The sequence below is a fragment of the Euprymna scolopes genome, chromosome 15 (assembly GCF_053919585.1).
Source record: "Euprymna scolopes isolate OS-2025 chromosome 15, ASM5391958v1, whole genome shotgun sequence".
In the NCBI taxonomy this organism is placed as follows: Eukaryota; Metazoa; Mollusca; class Cephalopoda; order Sepiida; family Sepiolidae; genus Euprymna; species Euprymna scolopes.
The window spans coordinates 130,473,108-130,492,342 of record NC_136496.1 but is presented as its reverse complement, the minus strand read 5'-3'; the positions used below and the strand labels follow the sequence as shown (position 1 = coordinate 130,492,342).

At 36.5% G+C, this 19,235-nt stretch overlaps 1 protein-coding gene across 1 annotated transcript; it reads left to right on the top strand.

Moving 5' to 3' along the window:
- Positions 1 to 7,214: 7,214 nt before the first annotated feature.
- Positions 7,215 to 12,884, top strand: LOC145294143 (uncharacterized). Its single transcript, XM_080141248.1, has 2 exons — positions 7,215 to 12,760; positions 12,813 to 12,884. The coding sequence occupies exon 1, from the start codon at positions 8,399 to 8,401 to the stop codon at positions 12,572 to 12,574; it is 4,176 nt and encodes a 1,391-aa protein (XP_079997374.1). The 5' UTR covers positions 7,215 to 8,398; the 3' UTR covers positions 12,575 to 12,760; positions 12,813 to 12,884.
- Positions 12,885 to 19,235: the final 6,351 nt, after the last annotated feature.

Sequence of the window (19,235 nt, the reverse complement as noted above, 5' to 3'; positions counted from 1 at the left end):
TTTAGATTCGACGAGAACTCCACCGAAGCGGACTATGAACAATTCAACACAGACAATCAATTAAAGAGTACAACTGGGTCTACCGTTTTAGATATCTAAACGAATATCATTGGGAGAAACCAAACCTTGAATTAAAACCAAGCGAGGTATTAAGATGCGACAATCCAGATAACAACAATAAACACTTCATGAATATTTTAAATGGCCACCCGTGCATCGTAATCTATGACGACGGATGTAAAAAAGTACAAGGCAGACAGCACTTCCATATTGTAAGTTTTCACGACAGACATCCAGCCGAACTTTACGCGTTCAAAGAGCTGAAAAAAGGTCTCATGGAAGCCGGAGACCATGACGCCATAACTACATATATGAAGGCAGAAAGAGCAAAGACTCCGTACGGTTATGCAAGTTACCTGTCACAAGCACATAACCATAGAAGGCCAAAAAATGTGGTTCGACATCATAAACAACGATCAACATATCATTACTAGAAGACCACACACCAGCGGCTTAAAGAATATAGACACAGTACGCGCCAAAAAGTACAAGTTCATAAAGCAAATTTTTGAACATTGCCCGGGAAGAGACATATCCGACTTAGTTCACTTCTGCGAGGGAGCCGGGTCGCAATATCAACGCGACTTCCAATACATCATCGAAAACACGCAGTCGATAAATAAACTAATTCAGGAAGTCTCTACAGAGGTCAACATAAAGGAGATAAACATCCCCATCAAACAAAGAACAAAACCGAGTACTTCCGAAACCTGGAAGGAAACTTATACTGGCCACTGAAAGAATCACTAGGAATATACGAAGCGTGGTGTGACCACCACAGATTAAACCAAAATGGGATCGCCAAAGAACTATTCGACGTGTGTCACAAAGATAAACGCGTTCCACCTGCAAGGACCAGCCAACGCTGGAAAAACATACATTATAAGTAGTATACGAGAAGGCATAGTCAACTACGGGGCCATGAGATGTAGAGACCAGGACGCGTTCACAGAGCGCTCATTTACACAGATGAGCTGCAATTCTACAGCCACAACGTAGATCAGGCCAAAGTTATACTGGAGGGCGGCACGACACACGTTAACGTCAAAAACAATCCAGAGCGACTAATGAGACGAACACCATGCCTCAGCACGTCCAACACAGACCCATGGCTAACAATACCTGGAGAAGAACCAAACCTGAAGGCAAGGATGCATTACCACCACCTCGAGAACCCAATGCCAAAACTAAAACGACGAAAACAGTGAACCAAGCCCACCAAGATTCTACACAACACTCACCACAAAAAGAAAACCACTGCAAAGTATTGAAAACAACAAAAACAAAAGACGTAAATCACTAATATTTGACACTGACTCTGATTAATTACATGTACAAAATTTTTTTACTATCATAAAAAAATAAATTTCATTAACTTAATTAAAACTTATGTCGCTATTAGCATGAAGCATCAAGTAGGGTAAAGATAGTGGGTAGGGGGGGGGGCGTCTCCCCCCCACTATCTTTACCCTACTTGACCTATTTTTGGAGAGGAAGAAAGAGTAAGAATATAATAATAATAAGATTAAAGCATAATGGAAGAATCTTAAGGATGACTAATAGAGAAGGTGTAAATACTAGTGCAAACACGGCTGTGAATAAATGTAACTGCCAAAAGCCTGGAGAATGCCCAATAAAAAATGAATGTCTGACCTCATCAGTGGTATACCAAGCTAGGATATTCCCGGTAGAGAACCCAAGGGACGAAAGATTCTACATAGGGAGTACCCAAATGACTTTCAAAAATAGATTCTATGGACATACACGCTCGATGAGTAATCAAACATATGAAAAGGACACTTCCTTATCGTTATATTACTGGAAATTAGTTAGAGAAAATAAAACACCTAGTATAGAATGGAAGATTATTAGAAGGGCCAATACTTGCCACTCATTGAACTCACCATGTCCATTATGCTTATCAGAAAAACTTGAGATAACAAGGTTTAAAGATAGAGATAAATTATTAAATATTAAACAAGAAACTGCTATATCCTGCAAACATTTCAGAATACACGCACTTAAAGAACTCTAAATTAGTAGACCAGAACAACTGAGTACAACTAACCCCCATCAAATAACACCCTCCCCCCACAAAGAGGATAAGTGAGGTCGCAACTATGATCCTACCCGTATGAATTGCATAAGTCACTTTATATTCTACTTCATCAAGCAGTTATAATATTACTAACCTAAATAAATACCTGTATGAAAGTATATTTGAACCAAACGAGTAATAGATTGTTTTGGGTAAACATCGTAATAATGTATGCATGTATGGATATATGATCTTTATATACCTGGCTAGGAAAACTAATAAAAAAAAGAAAGAAAAAAGATGAATGAATAAATAGATAAAAGGAAAAGGGAATGAAGAAATAAGGGGAATGAATAAAGATGAAAGTAAGTACTACAATATATAAGCTTTTATACTCAGTTTGTATAACCTAAATACTCTGATTTCTGTCATATGTTATTATATATTATTATTGTATCGTTATACATCTTATGTATATCTGCCTAACCATCGAAAGAGTGCTTGCTTAATATGAGGATAGGCCTATGAACTTCAAGCTGAATTCACTATAAATTTTTACGTAGTAAAAAAAACCTACAACTTAGGAAAAGGTAACAAGTGGGTGGGGCCGTGTAATATAACTATGCGTGTGGAGTTTGATAGAAAAAGAGAATTATGTAGTAAATGAATTCATGTCTATATCTACTTTAGATGTATCATTTGGTGGCAGGGTACACATATATATATATATATGTCTGAATTTTGTGTAAGTAAGTATGTATAAGTGTATTTATGTATGCGTCTATGTGTGTATGTATATATGTATGCATATCGATGTATTTGTATATGTGCATGTATGTATATATATGCATATATATTTCTGTACTATTATAAGAGGCTGTCTCGTATATGATAGTTGTAGCAATGTATATTACAAGTATGTATAGGTGTCTGTTTTTGTATGTATGTTATATATGTATATGTACACCCGTGTGAATGTAGTCGCATGCTATTTCATATATAGAGGGGTTACCACGCTACTGAGGTTAAAAAAGGCACCTTATTATTATTGAAAAAGATCTTTGCATTTGTGCATGTATTGCTGTGTTTTCCCGAGTTATGAGTGACCAGGTTTCTGTGTGTCCCTGCGGTGGTCTGTGTTGGTATATATATGTGTATGTGTCTTGTATACGTCTGTGGAGATGTGGGGATGTTGTCTGCACCTGCAGATGGTCTGAATGTGTATGTATTATGTGTATGCTGGTGCGCGTGTGTGTATATGTGTATATATGTATTTGTACTTATATATATAAATGTGTGTACGTGTGTCTGTATGTAAGTCTGTGTATGTGTATATCTATGTATATGTGTGTATGTATATGTATATATATATATATATATATATATATATATATATACACACACAGTTGTCCTCAAAATTATTCATACCCCATACAAAAAAAAGTTTCTTGTTTTGATTATTCATTTCTGAAAGGTATTATGATGGTACTTCCTTTGTATCTTTTGTCTACTTGTTATTGCACATAAATCCACATGTGAGTTGGCTAAACCTTATTTTCATAATAATAGATAGGGACCAAAGTTATGTTTTGCACATGTTCAGATCAATCATACCCCTGCCAGTACCTAAACAAAAATGTAATTTTATGATCAACCCCATTCTTTTTACTTCCTATTAATGTGCTACCCCTTGTAATCTTTGTCTTGTAGTTATTTCAAGATGTTTCAATTGAATGAATACCTTTTTCGATGTCAATATAAATAGATTAAAAAAGTTTCTTGGTCCACAGATTCTGATGATGGGGAAGAAAAAAGAACTTAGCGAAGACCTACGTCAACGTATTGTGCAAGCCCACGGTGAGAGAAAGGGTTACAAGGCTATTGCTAAGCAGTACAATGTTCCTGTGGCAACCGTCCAGAGTATAATTAATAAGTATAAGCGGTTCAACACTGTTAAAAACCTCAGTGGGCGTGGCAGGAAGCGTAAGGTTTCAACCAAACTTGCAAGGAAGATCTGCCGAGAGGTCAGCAAAGATCCCCGAACCACAACCAAGGTCCTACAAAAAGAACTTCACCAGGCAGGAACGATGGTTTCAAGGTCCACTATCGAGAGAGTTTTGCACAAAGGGGGTCTCCATGGATGCAGGCCTCGAAAGACACCGCTGCTCAAAAAGAATCATGTGAAGGCTCGCCTGGCCTTTGCTAAAGGCCATATACAGCAAGATTCCAGCTTCTGGTCAACCATCCTGTGGTCTGATGAGACAAAGTTGTAGTTGTTCGGCCACAGAGATACTGCATACGTATGGAGGAAGACAGGAGAAGCATACAATCCAAAGAACACAGTGCCAACCGTCAAGCACAGTGGTGGAAACATCATGCTATGGGGATGCTTCTCTTCCCACGGTACAGGGAACCTCGTCAGGATCCAGGGAATCATGAGAAAGGAGAACTACATCCAGATCCTTGATGAAAACCTGAAGGAATCTGCAGAGAAGCTCAAACTTGGCGACAACTGGAAGTTCCAGCAAGACAATGACCCAAAGCATACTGCTAAAGTAGTCCAGAAATGGTTCAAGGATAATGATATCAGCGTCCTGGAGTGGCCTAGTCAGAGTCCTGACCTCAATCCTATAGAGAACTTATGGCGGGACTTAAAGACCCGAGTGATGGCCAGGAAACCAACTAACCTGACCCAGCTTGAGTCTTTTGCAATGGAAGAATGGGCCAAAATCCCACAGGAAACGTGTAGTAAGCTTGTGGACACCTATAAGAACAGACTAGAAGCAGTCATAAAGAACAAAGGCTATGCTATTGATTATTGAAGAAAGAAAATAGACACTGTAAACCTAGGGTATGAATAATTTTGAACATGACTTTTTTTAAAGATCTGTGAATAAAATAACCCTGAAACTGAATATTTTTTTATTTGCCTATTGCTGTTATTCTTTCACCAGTTGGTTGCACATAAATCATAAACAAACTTAACAAAATGCTTTCATTTCATCACAACAATGAATTATGTCAAAAATCAACGAGGGTATGAATAATTTTGAGGCCAACTGTATATATATATATATATATATATATATATATATATATATATATATGGGTTGATTTATGAGGACGTGTATCCAGTTGGGGTCCACGGGTTTTAGAATTCCCAATTATACAGTCTTATTATTATTATTATTAGGATTATTAGTGGGATAAATATTAGTTTTGATATAATAACAGTCATGATGTATGGTACCCAAGTGTGTACATGGATGTCTGGATTTGAGATTCCGCCTATGGATATTACTACGTATGTAGGTATGGATGTAAACATGTCATGACTGTATATGACCATTATATGTCTATGTATGTCTATATGTGTGTGTGTGTATATATATATGCGTGTAGCAGGGTGTAGGCGTTTATAAGTATATCTATATATCTATAAAAACAGAGATGTGTGTGCCACAGACGGTTTCTGATTGGTTAATCCAATAATCACATCTCCTAAAAAAACTATGGTTCCTACGTTCTTAACTTTACCATAAAATATTATGCTCTTATTTATTATCCATCTTGGGAGGGGATATTTTTTCCCTAACTTGCCATTTACAAATTACAAAATTACGAAACTTACACCAGCCATCACAATCCAACCTCCGACACCACGTCCGCCATTACACCTACACCATCCTCACTGCCGTTATCGTCTAACATTACGACACACACTTCCATTTACTAACATGCTTCCTTTGTTTTTCACATTACTTACTTCCCTTATTTATATTAGTCAGATTTTCATTATTATTAATTATTTCACACTTTATTAAATACTGCCTGCCTTCTTATTCCTTAAGATACGAAACAATATGCACATTACTACTTATGCACATGCACTGAACTGCCATTTTTCCTGACCGTTCCTTAGCAACGACGCCAAACCAACGCTGACTCTGCAAACGACTCTCTATAACTACTACTACTACTACTACACACAGCACACCCACAAACACAACCACACATTACTAAAGTGCCGACTGGCGCTAGCCGCACACACGTACACGAAAACAAACGCTGTCCTCCAAAGGACAGACTATTAGTACTACTACTATTCCCAGCACACGCGTGCACACACACACGTTCACTACCGTCCTTGTGTACGTCACGTTGTTATGGCAACCAAGCACGCTGACTTTCACACCATAAACACACACAGTAAATCTGATTTTCTTCATTTTCTCATTTTATTACTTTGGTATGTTCCCGTTTATCCATTCATTTGCTTATACTTTCTTTTACTACATTTTATGACAAGACTCCCAAATACTTTTGTGAATTATAGTTTTCGACTGTTATAAAACCTAAATAATAAAATAAATAAATTAATTTTTCTTGTGTTTATATATCATTCATCTACCCATTATCGTCTGCAAAATTTTTCTTCATTTTTCCTTCCTATTCATTGTTTTTCGTTCTAATCTACATACAACTTATTTCATTCAATTTTAATCTACAAAAAATATCAATTATTGCCTATCTATCTGCCTTTCTATCAAAAATTTTTTAACTATCACTTACTTTCATCTTATAGTCTACACATTTTTTTTTATTTTAACATATTGATAATATTTTTATTTCCGTTAACACTTTCATTCATTATTTCTGTTTAACCTGCGTTTAATCAAACACTTTACAATTACCGTTTAGTCAATAATAACCTATTTTATTTTTCTTATCTTACACCTGATTACATACATTATAACACAACTTACTATTAGACAAACCCTACTGGAAACCACAATAATAAACCTTGACTAGCTTAAATTACACCAATATAATTGCCGACTGTCCATCCAACACCACTACTAAACAACACGTTCTTTTACAATCACATACACCTTTTTTATTATACTTTTTTAAAACTTACTTTTTCACTTAGCACATTATCTTTAAATTTCAAACAATAACATCATCTTTCCTAACAAAACTCCTCCTTTTTTTCAATTTTTAATACTTTTCGACTGCTTGCTATTTACAACAAAAACATTACCACTATTTTTGTACAGTACAAAATGATTTGCCAATCCTGCCAAACCATCATTCCCCTCCCCTTTACTTTTTTTCACGGTTTCTTATTTCTATTAATTCCCTGGATAACCACTGATTGGGTACTAATTAACTATTTCATGTAGAACGCGCCCTGCAAATTTTGGCTACAACTGGTGTTCTTTTTTTTATGGTTTTTGTTTTTGTGTTGTTCTGTTTGGTTGGCTGCTTTCGTTGTTATATATATATTTTTCTTTTCTGGATCACCAATATGACAACACCAAATGCAAGTGCTTTTTTGTTTTTTTTTTGCGTTGTTCTGCTCGGTTGACTGCTTTAGATGTTATATATTTTTTTTCCTTTGGATAAATAACATAGCAACAAAACCAAATTAAATTTTCAAAAAGTGATTTCTTCATATCATGAATACAATTTCTTAGCGACGGAAACTATAAATATACCACGAACACTATATATATATTTCTATACGTTTCTATACAGGCGTTACAGTAAACTAATACCGAAATTTCAGCGGCGTGGGGTGGGGTGGGGGGGTTAATACCCACGAGTTCCAAACATTTAAAAACAATTCGAAATTTAATTTGGTTTTGTTGTCATATTATTTATCCACAAAAAAAAAAAATCAGTTCTAGCCAACATGTGGCCCTATAAGCAGGGCACATTCTACATGATAGCCGGCAGGTGGCATGCAGGGGTCTCTTTTGTATATGTTCGCCAAAAAAAGTTATATCTAATAAGTAACAGAAAAAAAAACAAAAAAAAAAACGAAAAAACTCACCTTTTAGAAAAACAATATTGTATAAAAACCGCAATATGTTTATTGGTTACAAAACGGGGGATCGATTTGGTATGATGTTGTAACTAAAAATTTATCAACCCTTAACAATTGTCGCAATAATAAAACAGACAAATATTATTTTAGAGTTCACATGAATTGTACCTAAACCCCCGAAATAAAAAAATCATCTTAAAAGAAAGGCATTACGTCAGGCTGCTGTACGTGCTTCCAAAACCGACGAACAACGAGACAGACGTTTAAGGATAAATGCTTCGGCCTTGTCCACTGCACGCGCTTCAGAAAATGCAGAGCAACGAGACAGACGTACAAAGGGTCAAATACAATATAGAGCCAATTTGGAAGGACATTCAAGAACAACAAAGTCACGCAGGTCTTTAAAAGCATTCAACTATATTCCCTCTTCTAATTATGCTGAACACGCTGACATAAAAATAGGCTCTATGTATAAGAAATACTTCCATTGTCTCACGAAAAGATGGCCAAGTGAGCTAGCGGGAATATGCTGTTCAAATGGCAAGGTGAAACTCCCACTTCTTGAAGAACATCCACAACCACTACTACGCTTGTTCACAGGTTCAAATCCTGAATCAAGAACCTTCTTGAAAGAAATAAGGCAATACAATTGCGCCTTTCAAATGATGTCTTTCGGATCCAGTTACCAATATGAAGGGGGGTTTATGCCAACATTCAAAGTACAGGGTCAGGTGTACCATCTGATTGGATCTCTTCAGCCAACTGAACATGAGGCACCTCAATTTCTTCAAGTTTACTTCATGTCAGATTATCTGAAACAAGCTCAAAGAAGGAATTCATTTGCATTTGCCTGCAACAATGACACAATCACTTCCAACAATCGACTAAAATTGATTTGGGACCTTCAAAGTATGCTTCATGAATACAACTATGTACGGAGCTTCAAATATGCTCTAGAATTAAATCCTGCTGATAATTTTAGCATTGTCATCGATGCAGACAACCGACCATCCACTGAACATGCAGGTCGGTTTAATGCTCCTTCTTTTAATGAAATCGCAATACTTCTTAGTGGTGACCAACACCATTCTCGAGATATTGTCATCAGACACCGGGATGCTGGTCTCCAGCGCATAAACGAAACTCACAGATCATACGATGCGCTTCAATATCCTTTAATGTTTGTTCGTGGAGAAGATGGTTACCACTTTGGAATTCCTCAATTTGACCCATCTACTTTGGAATATAATTATAATTTTTCCAAAACAGTTTCTTGTAAGGATTTCTATGCTTACAGATTTATGATTCGGGACCAAAAGGATAACAGTGACCAGAATAATGATACTGGTGATTATAATACTACTACTACTAATAATGATAATAACAATAGAAATATTTATTTCAATCATTTACATCGGTTTCAAGACCTTTACAATCAGTATGCTACTGACATGTGTGCTAAAATGGAATCAGAACGCCTATGCTACATCAGAAATAATCAGGCAAAATTGCGTTGCGACAGCTACATACATTTGAGGGATGGGCTTAACAGAGACGCAGATCCAAACAATCTAGGCAAGCTTTGTATTCTGCCCTCCACATTTACTGGTGGACCCCGCTATATGTACGAAAGGACTCAGGATGCGATGATAATTGTGAGGCACTACGGTAGGCCTGCTTTGTTTATAACCTTCACATGTAACCCAAATTGGAAGGAAGCTCAGGTTGAACTTTTCAAGGGCCAATCAACAACAAACCGTCATGATATCTTAGCAAGAGTATTTCACTTGAAACTTAAAAAATTGATGGATTTGATAAAACTAGGTAAGATTTTTGGACCTGTCCGAGGAAACATGTATACAATCGAATGGCAGAAAAGAGGTCTTCCTCATGCTCATATTCTAATTTGGCTCGTGGATAATATATGTTCGAATGACATTGATAAAATCATCTCTGCAGAACTACCAGATCCGTCTGTTGACAGGGATTTATATAACATGATAAAGGTGCATATGATTCATGGACCATGCGGCCCTGGTTTTAGAAGAGACTTACCATGTGTTAAAGACAATAGGATATGCACAAAAAGGTATCCTCGCCAGTTTATTAGTGAGACACAGACTGATAATAATGGATATCCATTGTACAGACGACGAAGACCCGAAGATGGTGGCTTCACTGCGACGGTAAGAAATTACGAGATCGACAACAGATGGGTCATACCATACTGCCCAATTCTTATCAGCACCTTTGATGCCCACATAAATGTCGAATTTTGTGCTTCTGTTCATTGTATCAAATATGTTTGTAAGTACATCAATAAGGGTTCTGATGCCGCCTCCTTTGGTCTCCATAATGACAATACAAGAGATGAAGTCCTACAATATCAGGTAGGGCGTTACATTAGCAGTAGTGAGGCATTTTGGCGAATATTTGGATTCCCTATCCATGATAGGCATCCACCAATTCAACGTCTGGACATTCACCTTGAAAATGGACAGCGAGTGTACTACACCCCGACAACCGCACAAAATATAGTACAAGCACCTAGACAGACAACTTTGACTGCTTTTTTCAGGCTGTGTGAAAGTGATGACTTCGCCAAAACTTTAATCTATTCTGAAATTCCTTCATACTACACATGGAATAAAAAGCGTTGGATTCGCAGAACTATCGGGAGACGAGTTGAAGGTGCTGAAGGTATTAGATGGAATGATTGCCTTGGACGTGTCTATACTGTACCTCCAAATCAACAGCAAAGTTTCTATCTCCGAATTCTGCTTCATGAAGTTCAAGGGCCAACAAGCTTTGAAGATCTTCGTAAATTCGGTAACCGAGTTTGGTCTACCTACAGGGAAGCCTGTATGGCTCGAGGTTTACTTGAGGATGACACTCGCTGGGAAGCCACCTTAGCTGAAATTGTTGCCTCATATTCAGCTCGACGACTTCGAAAAATATTTGTTAAGATATTATATTTCTGCAGTGTTGGAAACGCATTTAACTTGTGGTTGAAATTCAGAAATAGCCTTTCCGAAGATTTTTTGCATCAGGCTCAAGTGCGCCTTCCAGAAATTCAACTTGATTATTGTGATGAGTTTTACAATAGGGCATTAATCGATATAGAGGACAGACTTATTCTTATAGGTGGAAAATATTTGCAATCATATGGTCTGCCACAAACTGAACGTACCAACAATGAGCAAATTCCAATTCTAATACTTCAGGAAACATCCTATGATGTCGATTCTTTAACAAACATCAATGAAATGATGCCTAAGCTACTTCCTGAGCAGCTGTTCGCTTTCAACACAGTTACCACCACCGTTTTCAGACGTGCTGGTGGAATTTTCTTCCTTGATGCACCTGGAGTCACCGGAATAACATTTGTTACCAAATTAATTTTGGCCAAAGTTAGGCAAACTAATACTATTGCCATTGCCGTCGCGTCTTCTGGCATCGCTGCTACTCTTCTTCCTGGTGGCAGAACAGCACATTCTATGCTTAAAATACCACTTGACTTAATTTCAGCTCAAACGGCAGTTTGCGATATCACCAAAGATAGTCCCAGAGCACAGCTACTTCGACAAACAGAAATTATTGTGTGGGATGAGTGCACCATGGCTCATAAAGGGGCTTTTGAGGCTTTAGATAGAACTCTTCGGGATATAAGAGATGACCAACGATCCATGGGTGGTGTTACCCTTCTACTTTCAGGTGACTTTCGCCAAACACTACCTGTGGTCCCAAAGGGAACCAGAGCTGATCAGGTACGTGCCTGCCTAAAATCATCCTATTTATGGAGACAAGTAAAAACACTTCCGTTAACAACTAACATGCGTGTTAAACTTAATGGAGATGGAGCAATGGAAAAGTTTTCCCACGACCTTCTGAAAATTGGCCACGAAAAAGTTCCAGCAGATTCCACTGGCCACATCAAAATTAACAATATATGTAGCCATGTCAATACTCTCGACGATCTTATAACATCAGTTTTCCCAAATCTGATTGACAATTTTCGCAATCGCGATTGGCTCTGTGAAAGAGCTTTATTGGCACCCACAAATTCAGTTGTAAGAGAAATTAATCGACGTATGCTAGACAGTCTTCCTGGTACGATTAAAATATTTAAATCAATCAATGCAAATATGGATCCACTTGACAATGTTAAATTCCCCATTGAATTTCTTAATAGTCTTGATATTTCCGGTCTTCCCGATCCTGTTTTGCTCCTCAAGGTGGGATGTCCCATAATTCTCCTAAGAAATATAACACCACTGAAATTGTGCAATGGTACTAGACTTGTTATCAATAGAATGTTCGAAAACGTCATTGATGCTACAATAATTACTGGATGTGGAAAAGGAGAGGATGTCTTGATACCTAAGGTGACATTGACTACATCAGGAAGAGAAGCGCCCTACGTTTTCAGAAGAATACAGTTTCCTCTTCGGGTTGCATTTGCTATGTCAATAAATAAATCCCAAGGTCAGACATTGTCCATGGCTGGAATGCACTTGAAAGAATCTTGCTTCTCTCATGGACAACTTTATGTTGGATGTTCTCGAGTGGGTAGCAAAAATAGTCTGTATGGATTCATGCCGAACAACAAAACAAAGAACGTTGTATACACTGAAGTTCTATAAATCCTCAACACCAGGACCGTGTATGACTGTATATTTTTTTAAATTTGTGATTTTTCAATACATAACTGGAATATTAGTTGTTGCTGGTCTGTAGCATCAACTGTGTGGTGACTACGTCGTTCATTTAGGTGTAAATTTACACCACAGTTTACTATAATAATTTATAGCCTCAACAAAATTAATGAAGTTTACTTTGAAACAAAATATTGGAATTACCAAAAATACGGATCCAAATGAGCATTTAAAGAGCATCAAAGCAACCCCCAAACTAAAACTAGAAAAAATTGAACTTTTACAAAAAAAAAAAAAAACAGCCAAATATGTTTTATTTATTTAAGTTAAGACAGATTTTTTTCTTATTAATTGTTATATTAAAGTCAAAATCGTAAATTAAAATTTAGCAAGTTATAATTTCCTCATCGAATTAATAATGAGAAAAAATTTATATAATTTTTTTTCATTATTAATTTTGTTTTTTTATTACACATTTTATGGTAATATTTCAAGCAATAACAACTTAAAAAAATTATTTTTTTTCCTTAAACCAAAATAAACATTAAAATAAAAGATGCTGATAAAAAAATCGAACTGAAATAAAAAAAGAAAATTGATCAGCTTAAATTATAAAATTAACATTGCAAAATATACCAAACTATATTCAAACATTGGGCTACATATCTAAATACATTTTGTGCGGAAATTTTGCACCCAAGGGCTCAAAGTTTAACGATTTTACCTTTTTAGAACTCTGCCATACTCCTCCACCAATTTTGACTAATAACTTGACATTTTATGTGTAGGTCACTTAGACCTGACTCGAACTTTTTAATTTCCGTTGAGCCCGACAAAAACTAATCCTAAGTCAAAGTTTAACATATTTGACCTTTGCTATCTTTACCAAACTACAGGGCCTAATCACTTGAAATTTGACAATTTTAGGTCTAAATTCTTGAAGTTTTAGATATAAATTACTTGGATCGGGGTCACACTTTTTCATTTGTTTTGACCCCAAAAAGATAACAGCTAAAGGGTCAAAATTGCAGTCACATTTCAAAAGAATTGATACCTTTGCTATCTCTACTCTACTTCTCTGCGAATATTGTGTCCAAACACTTGAAATCTTAAATGAGATTACTTGAACCTGGATTCTCATTTATATTTTAGTTTGTGCTCGAAAAAATATATTTTAAGGGGTCAACATTAGAGTCAAAGTTCAAAAATATTTTACCTTTGTGGTCTCTACCAAACTACTCGGTCTAAACACTTGAACTTTGACATAAAGCATAGTCATAATGAGTTTAATCTTTTTTATTCGTTCTGGACCGAAAATTTCGCTGCCATGGAGTCAAAGTTAACATATTTGACCTTTATGGTCTCTACTAAACTACTCTGCTAATGTTGGGCCTGAAATAATGAAATCTAACTTGCAGTGTATTCAGACATTGGTCTTGCAATCTAAATAGATTTTGGGTGGAAATTTCGCAGCCGAGCGGTCCAAGTTCAAATATTTGACCTTTTTGAATTATACCACACTCCTTTACCAATTTTGGGTCTAAACACTTGAGATTTTACATGTAGGTTACTTGGACCTGGGTCAAACATTTTCATTTGCTTTGAGCGCAAAAACATAACTGCTAAGAGACAAAAATTGCGGTCAAATTGATACATATTACATTTATACGTTTTCTACCAAATTACTATGTCAATTTGGAGTCTAAACACTTAAAATTTGAGATACAGGGTAATCGGATGTAATGAAAATTTTTTTATTGGCTTTGACTCAGAAAATTTTTATTTAAAAACATTTTTTGGTTTGTCCCAGAAGGGCCTCTGGACATCCTTCCCCCGAACGGGGAAGCAAGCATCCCCCCCCCCCCCACTGAAACATTCAACAGTGACATGACTAGACACACAGTATACTATTAACTTTTTAAAAAATAACATGTTTTATTTATTTTTTTATTTATTAAAGGTAAGAGAGTAATTCGGGTATGCATACTAAACTGTTAACCGTTAGTTTGCGTGTTCGATCCTGATCGATTCTACTTTTTTTTATTCTATTTGTTTATTAAATCCTATCCGAAGCGGGGAGGGGCTATACACTTTCCTTCCACCTCCCCCCAAGGGTGGGTTCCTAACGGAAAGGCGTCCGATCCTCCACCCACCTACGGGCAAGCAGGGGGAGCTGGCCATCATCCCCCCCACCAAAAGGGGAAGCCTGGCATTTTCTCACCCGAAAGGGGGGAGCTTGGCAGTTTCTCCCCCCAAAGGAGGGAGCCGGTGTCCCCCCCAAGGGTGGGGGGCAAAGAGGCCAGGAGGTGACTTTTTTTCCTTGGGGGGGGGGGGGAGACGCCTCCAGGCACCCTCCTCCCTGAAGGTGGGGTTGGGGATTATCTCTCCCTGAAGGGGGGAGGCCGGCACCAAGCATGTAAATCCAGAGGGGTGACTTTTTTTGTTACCCCTCGGAGTGGGAAGGGGGCCGATCACCCAGGTAACGCCGGGTAACCCCTGCTAGTTAATATATATATATGTACATGTGGAGTTTAGATAACTTTCGAGGTTTTATGTTTATTCTTATTTTTTTTGTTTATTTGTTTTTATTTTTTATCTTTTATTTTTATTTTTTATTTATTTGTTTTATTTACCTTATTTTAATTTTATTCTTGCGTAGTTATAGTTATTGCCTAGTTTCAGTGCGTGTGTGTGAGTAAAATAAAACGAACAGCATGAACTCTCACCGAGTTATGACTCCCACCCAGGTTACATTCTAACTTTACAAACGAAATAGGAAAATGTTTTTTGATTGAAATATCAGTTTTCGACGGTAATTCTTGGCCTGAAGATGTAATCCCCCAACGCGGGTGATTACAGAAACATGTATGCACATATGTAGCCATTAATGTTAATTTATTAATGTATTTGTATTACTAAGTATTTGTATTAATATTAAGTCCCTCGAGACAAATTTCTTACCCGTCACTTATTGACATTTCTTTAAAATACATCATTATCTTGTTTAAAAAAGTAATGATTATCCATTACTTTTTCTTCCTTTCCTTGGCAGTGTGTAAGAAATTCTGCAGAAGTAAGCAAGCTCCTTATTGGACAGTTTGTCCACCTACGGATTTGTTTAAACCAATCAAATAACATGTTATAATTAACAGCTGAGAATGTTCTTGGTGCCAAAATTATCCTTTCAGATCAGAATTTTAAAGAAATGCAGAGTTGGATGGACTGGAATTCTCGCTCGGAGCAGCGAAAAGTACTTTGTTACTTCGAGACGTTTTAATGTCCAAATGTGGGGCAGAATATTATCATTTGCAATTACCAATGCCCTTATGTGAATTTATATATTTGCACGCTTGTGCTACAAATTAATGTCTATCAAAGACGAATTTAAGGTCTACGGTTTGACCTGCCTTGTCTGCCATTGAACTGACTCAAAAGGGACACCACGTGGATGCTCGACTAGCTGTATCCATCTTGGAAGATATCTCAACATTTCAACCTGCGCATTTCTTTGTCAGCGGAATTTTTTATCCAGCCTTTATCGAAGACAAACTATTATCCCTTCGGCGACGTTACCCGCCCATCGTGGCAGATAGCTGAAGAGGATGCATCTTTTGCAACATGGAGCTTTTTTGCTTTAATAAAAAATTTACGTTGAAGTTTTTAAGGTGAGCTTATTGTAATTTGTTTGGTTTTCTTCAACCTGCCCCCTTCCTTCAAAGTTGGGGACACCGCCCGAATTCAAAATCAAGTGGGGCCCTACCAAAACAATTGGGGCAAAACTGGGGCTGTGATCGAAGTTTGTCAATTCCATCAATACATGATACGAGTTGACAGTTTTGGACATGTCACACTCAGAAACAGGCAGTTCTTTCATCGGTACATGCGAGTAGTGGAGAGGGGAGCCAAATCATCTTGTCTCCTGGGCCTCTCTCACTACCCTACTCAAAACCTACCGGCTAGCCCTGCTTCCCAACATAAACCCACGCCAGCTCCACAAGGCAAGCCAATTTTGGCTGGCTCATCCCCACAGCATGTAACAACCCCAAGACCCACTCAGCCACATAATGAGGGTCATCTGCCCCCAGCTCTCCAGTGACATCATCAGATCCCCACCGAATAGGGCACTACAGAGAAGGGAACCCCCAAGAAACTCCCTCGTTCATTCGCCAGATTACTGATCGCCAAGAACTACAACCCCTGCATCCTCGACAGTGTGACCCGATCATGTAACTTTTCAAGACAAATTTGAACTCGAACAGTAATTTCAAAATTTTAGGGGGAATACGACTTGGGTGCCATTGGCTGGAGTCGAAGTCGGAACATTTGGCTCTGGTGCCTACTGACCCCTTGGTCATTGCGACATGCTATTAAGTAATCTGTACTTATCTAGATTACCTTCAAACTCAGAATATTTTAGATACATTGACATTTTAATTTTTTTTTCCCCTGAAAACACGTACATAGTTAACATTAAAGACAAATTAGACTCAATTGAACCCTCCATAAAGTTCTATGAAACGGAAAACAATCACTCATTACTTTTTCTAGACATATTATAATAGAAATGCAATTAAAATTAGCTACTCCACCACCCTATTCATAAAGACCATCATCTCAGATAATAAGAGAAAGCTCTGGTTGCTCTTGCAGGCTTAAAGATAATTGCCCCCTCAAGGTTACATGATTCAGAGAACATTCAAGCAGAGACGAGATGCACACAGAAGCTCCTTTAGAGAGAGAATAAGAATTAAAACAGCCTTAGTAGCCCAAGTGTGGCAACTACTCCCCAGCCTTGAAGCAATGCTCTTGTGCAACACCGAGAAGTATTATATTACGGTCTATTAAACAATTTTTACTAAGCTTGTTAAATAAAAAGAGTATAGCCACAAAAGATGAGTACTTTTAATAAAATAGGAAAGCTAGTTGATGGATACAGAAATTATAAAGTTATAGTAAAATCAAAATATAAAGAATTTTAACAAACAGAAATAATTTGTAAATTAATTTAATAAGTGGTGACCCCCCCATGTAAAAAAAAAAAAAAAAAAAAAAAAAAATGAAATTTGATATTAATTTTGTCACTTTATTTAATTTCCGGATTTTTACTTCATTTCACGAGGATAAAATTTTTCGTTCAATAGAGTTTATATTTTTAAAATAAAATTTATGAAAAGAATTGTTTGAAGACTACAGCAATGCAGTCTTGTAGAACACAAAATTTATATATATTTTTTTTTTTAACACAAAATTTTTTATCAACAATTATTAGTAAACGTACAATATAAAATAAATCTGTGACTATAAAAATATACATACGTTAACTTTTAAAATTTGCCCGAAACTGGCTTTGATAAGTTGCTTCCAAAAAAAAAAAAAAAAAAAAACAATAGAACATGCCAACAATTTAGGAGGGATCTAATTAAGTTTTTGTATTGGATTCTTTCAAATATTAATTTTTTTAAATTTTTATTTTATAGTTCGTGTTTAGTTATTTTTTTTAATGTTTTTTTTTTTTAAACTGCTTCCCAAAAGCGGAAGTTAATAATTAAGGAGCTGCCTGGAACAAAGCTGATTAAATTTACTGCTGAGGAAAATAAATATACATTCTATTCAATAACACATTGGCAAAATTCCAAGAAAACAAAAACTTAAATACAGAATAAAAAAAGGGCATTTAAAAATAAAAGTCTATAAACTTCAGTTTTTAAATTTTTTTTAATGACATTGATATTAAAAGGCTACTTTTTCTGTTTAAAAATTAAAACACTTAATATACTCAGTCATGGATATGCACGTTACTTCATGAAGGTTAACTAATTTGCATATTTCTTTGAAAAATATTCATTTTTTTATGGTTTCTTATTAGATGATTGGTTTCATTTCACTATTACGCTTAATTCGTTTTATGACTGAGTATATCATGTCAGAGCTAAAAAAAAAAAAAAAAAGACAAATTCAAGTTTATATATATATATATATATATAGTGACGTAACTCATAAATTGGATTAGATATTTAATTAAAAATTGAAATATTTAATTTCAGGCCAACGAGAAATGTATTGTTTTTTTTTTGTTATTTTATTATTTTAATCAAAGGCAAAATGAACACGATTTCCAAAAGAGAGAGAAAGAGACAGTGAGTATAGAAGAGAGGGGTGTGAGAGGCGGCTAGTACACAGGCTAGCAGGTGGCTGATGACCCGGTCATTTGCTCAGAAACCCATTTTATAACCCTAGTTAGTCACTAAGCAACAAGAAAAGAAAGGGCTAAGAAATGTACTAAGAAGAGAAAAGGGAGACAGAGAGAGGGAGGAAAAAAAGAGGAAGAGAGACCTTTTGGTACTGCTTGATAGGTGCGCCAAGCGGGTATGCGAAATTCCCACCCGGCAGCGATAGAAAAGCAAAGGAGCTGCTTGAAACCGTCGAAGGAGATAATGCCTGGGAGAAACTCCAACAACGAAAGGACGCGATAAACGGCAAACTGAGGTAACATTGGCCGCAACAAGCGGCAAACTATGTATATGTGTTTTAATCTGGAGGGACGGATATTAAAGTTCACTTTGAAAGTTAAAAGTAAACAAAAAGAGAAAAGAAACATAAAAACCGTGAGTTACCACCTCTCTCATATATTGCATCAACGAATTCATTT

What these genes read in the sequence shown, in the direction of transcription:
- LOC145294143 (XM_080141248.1), top strand. Translation starts at nt 8,399, where the DNA reads ATGTATAAGAAATACTTCCATTGTCTCACGAAAAGATGGCCAAGTGAG.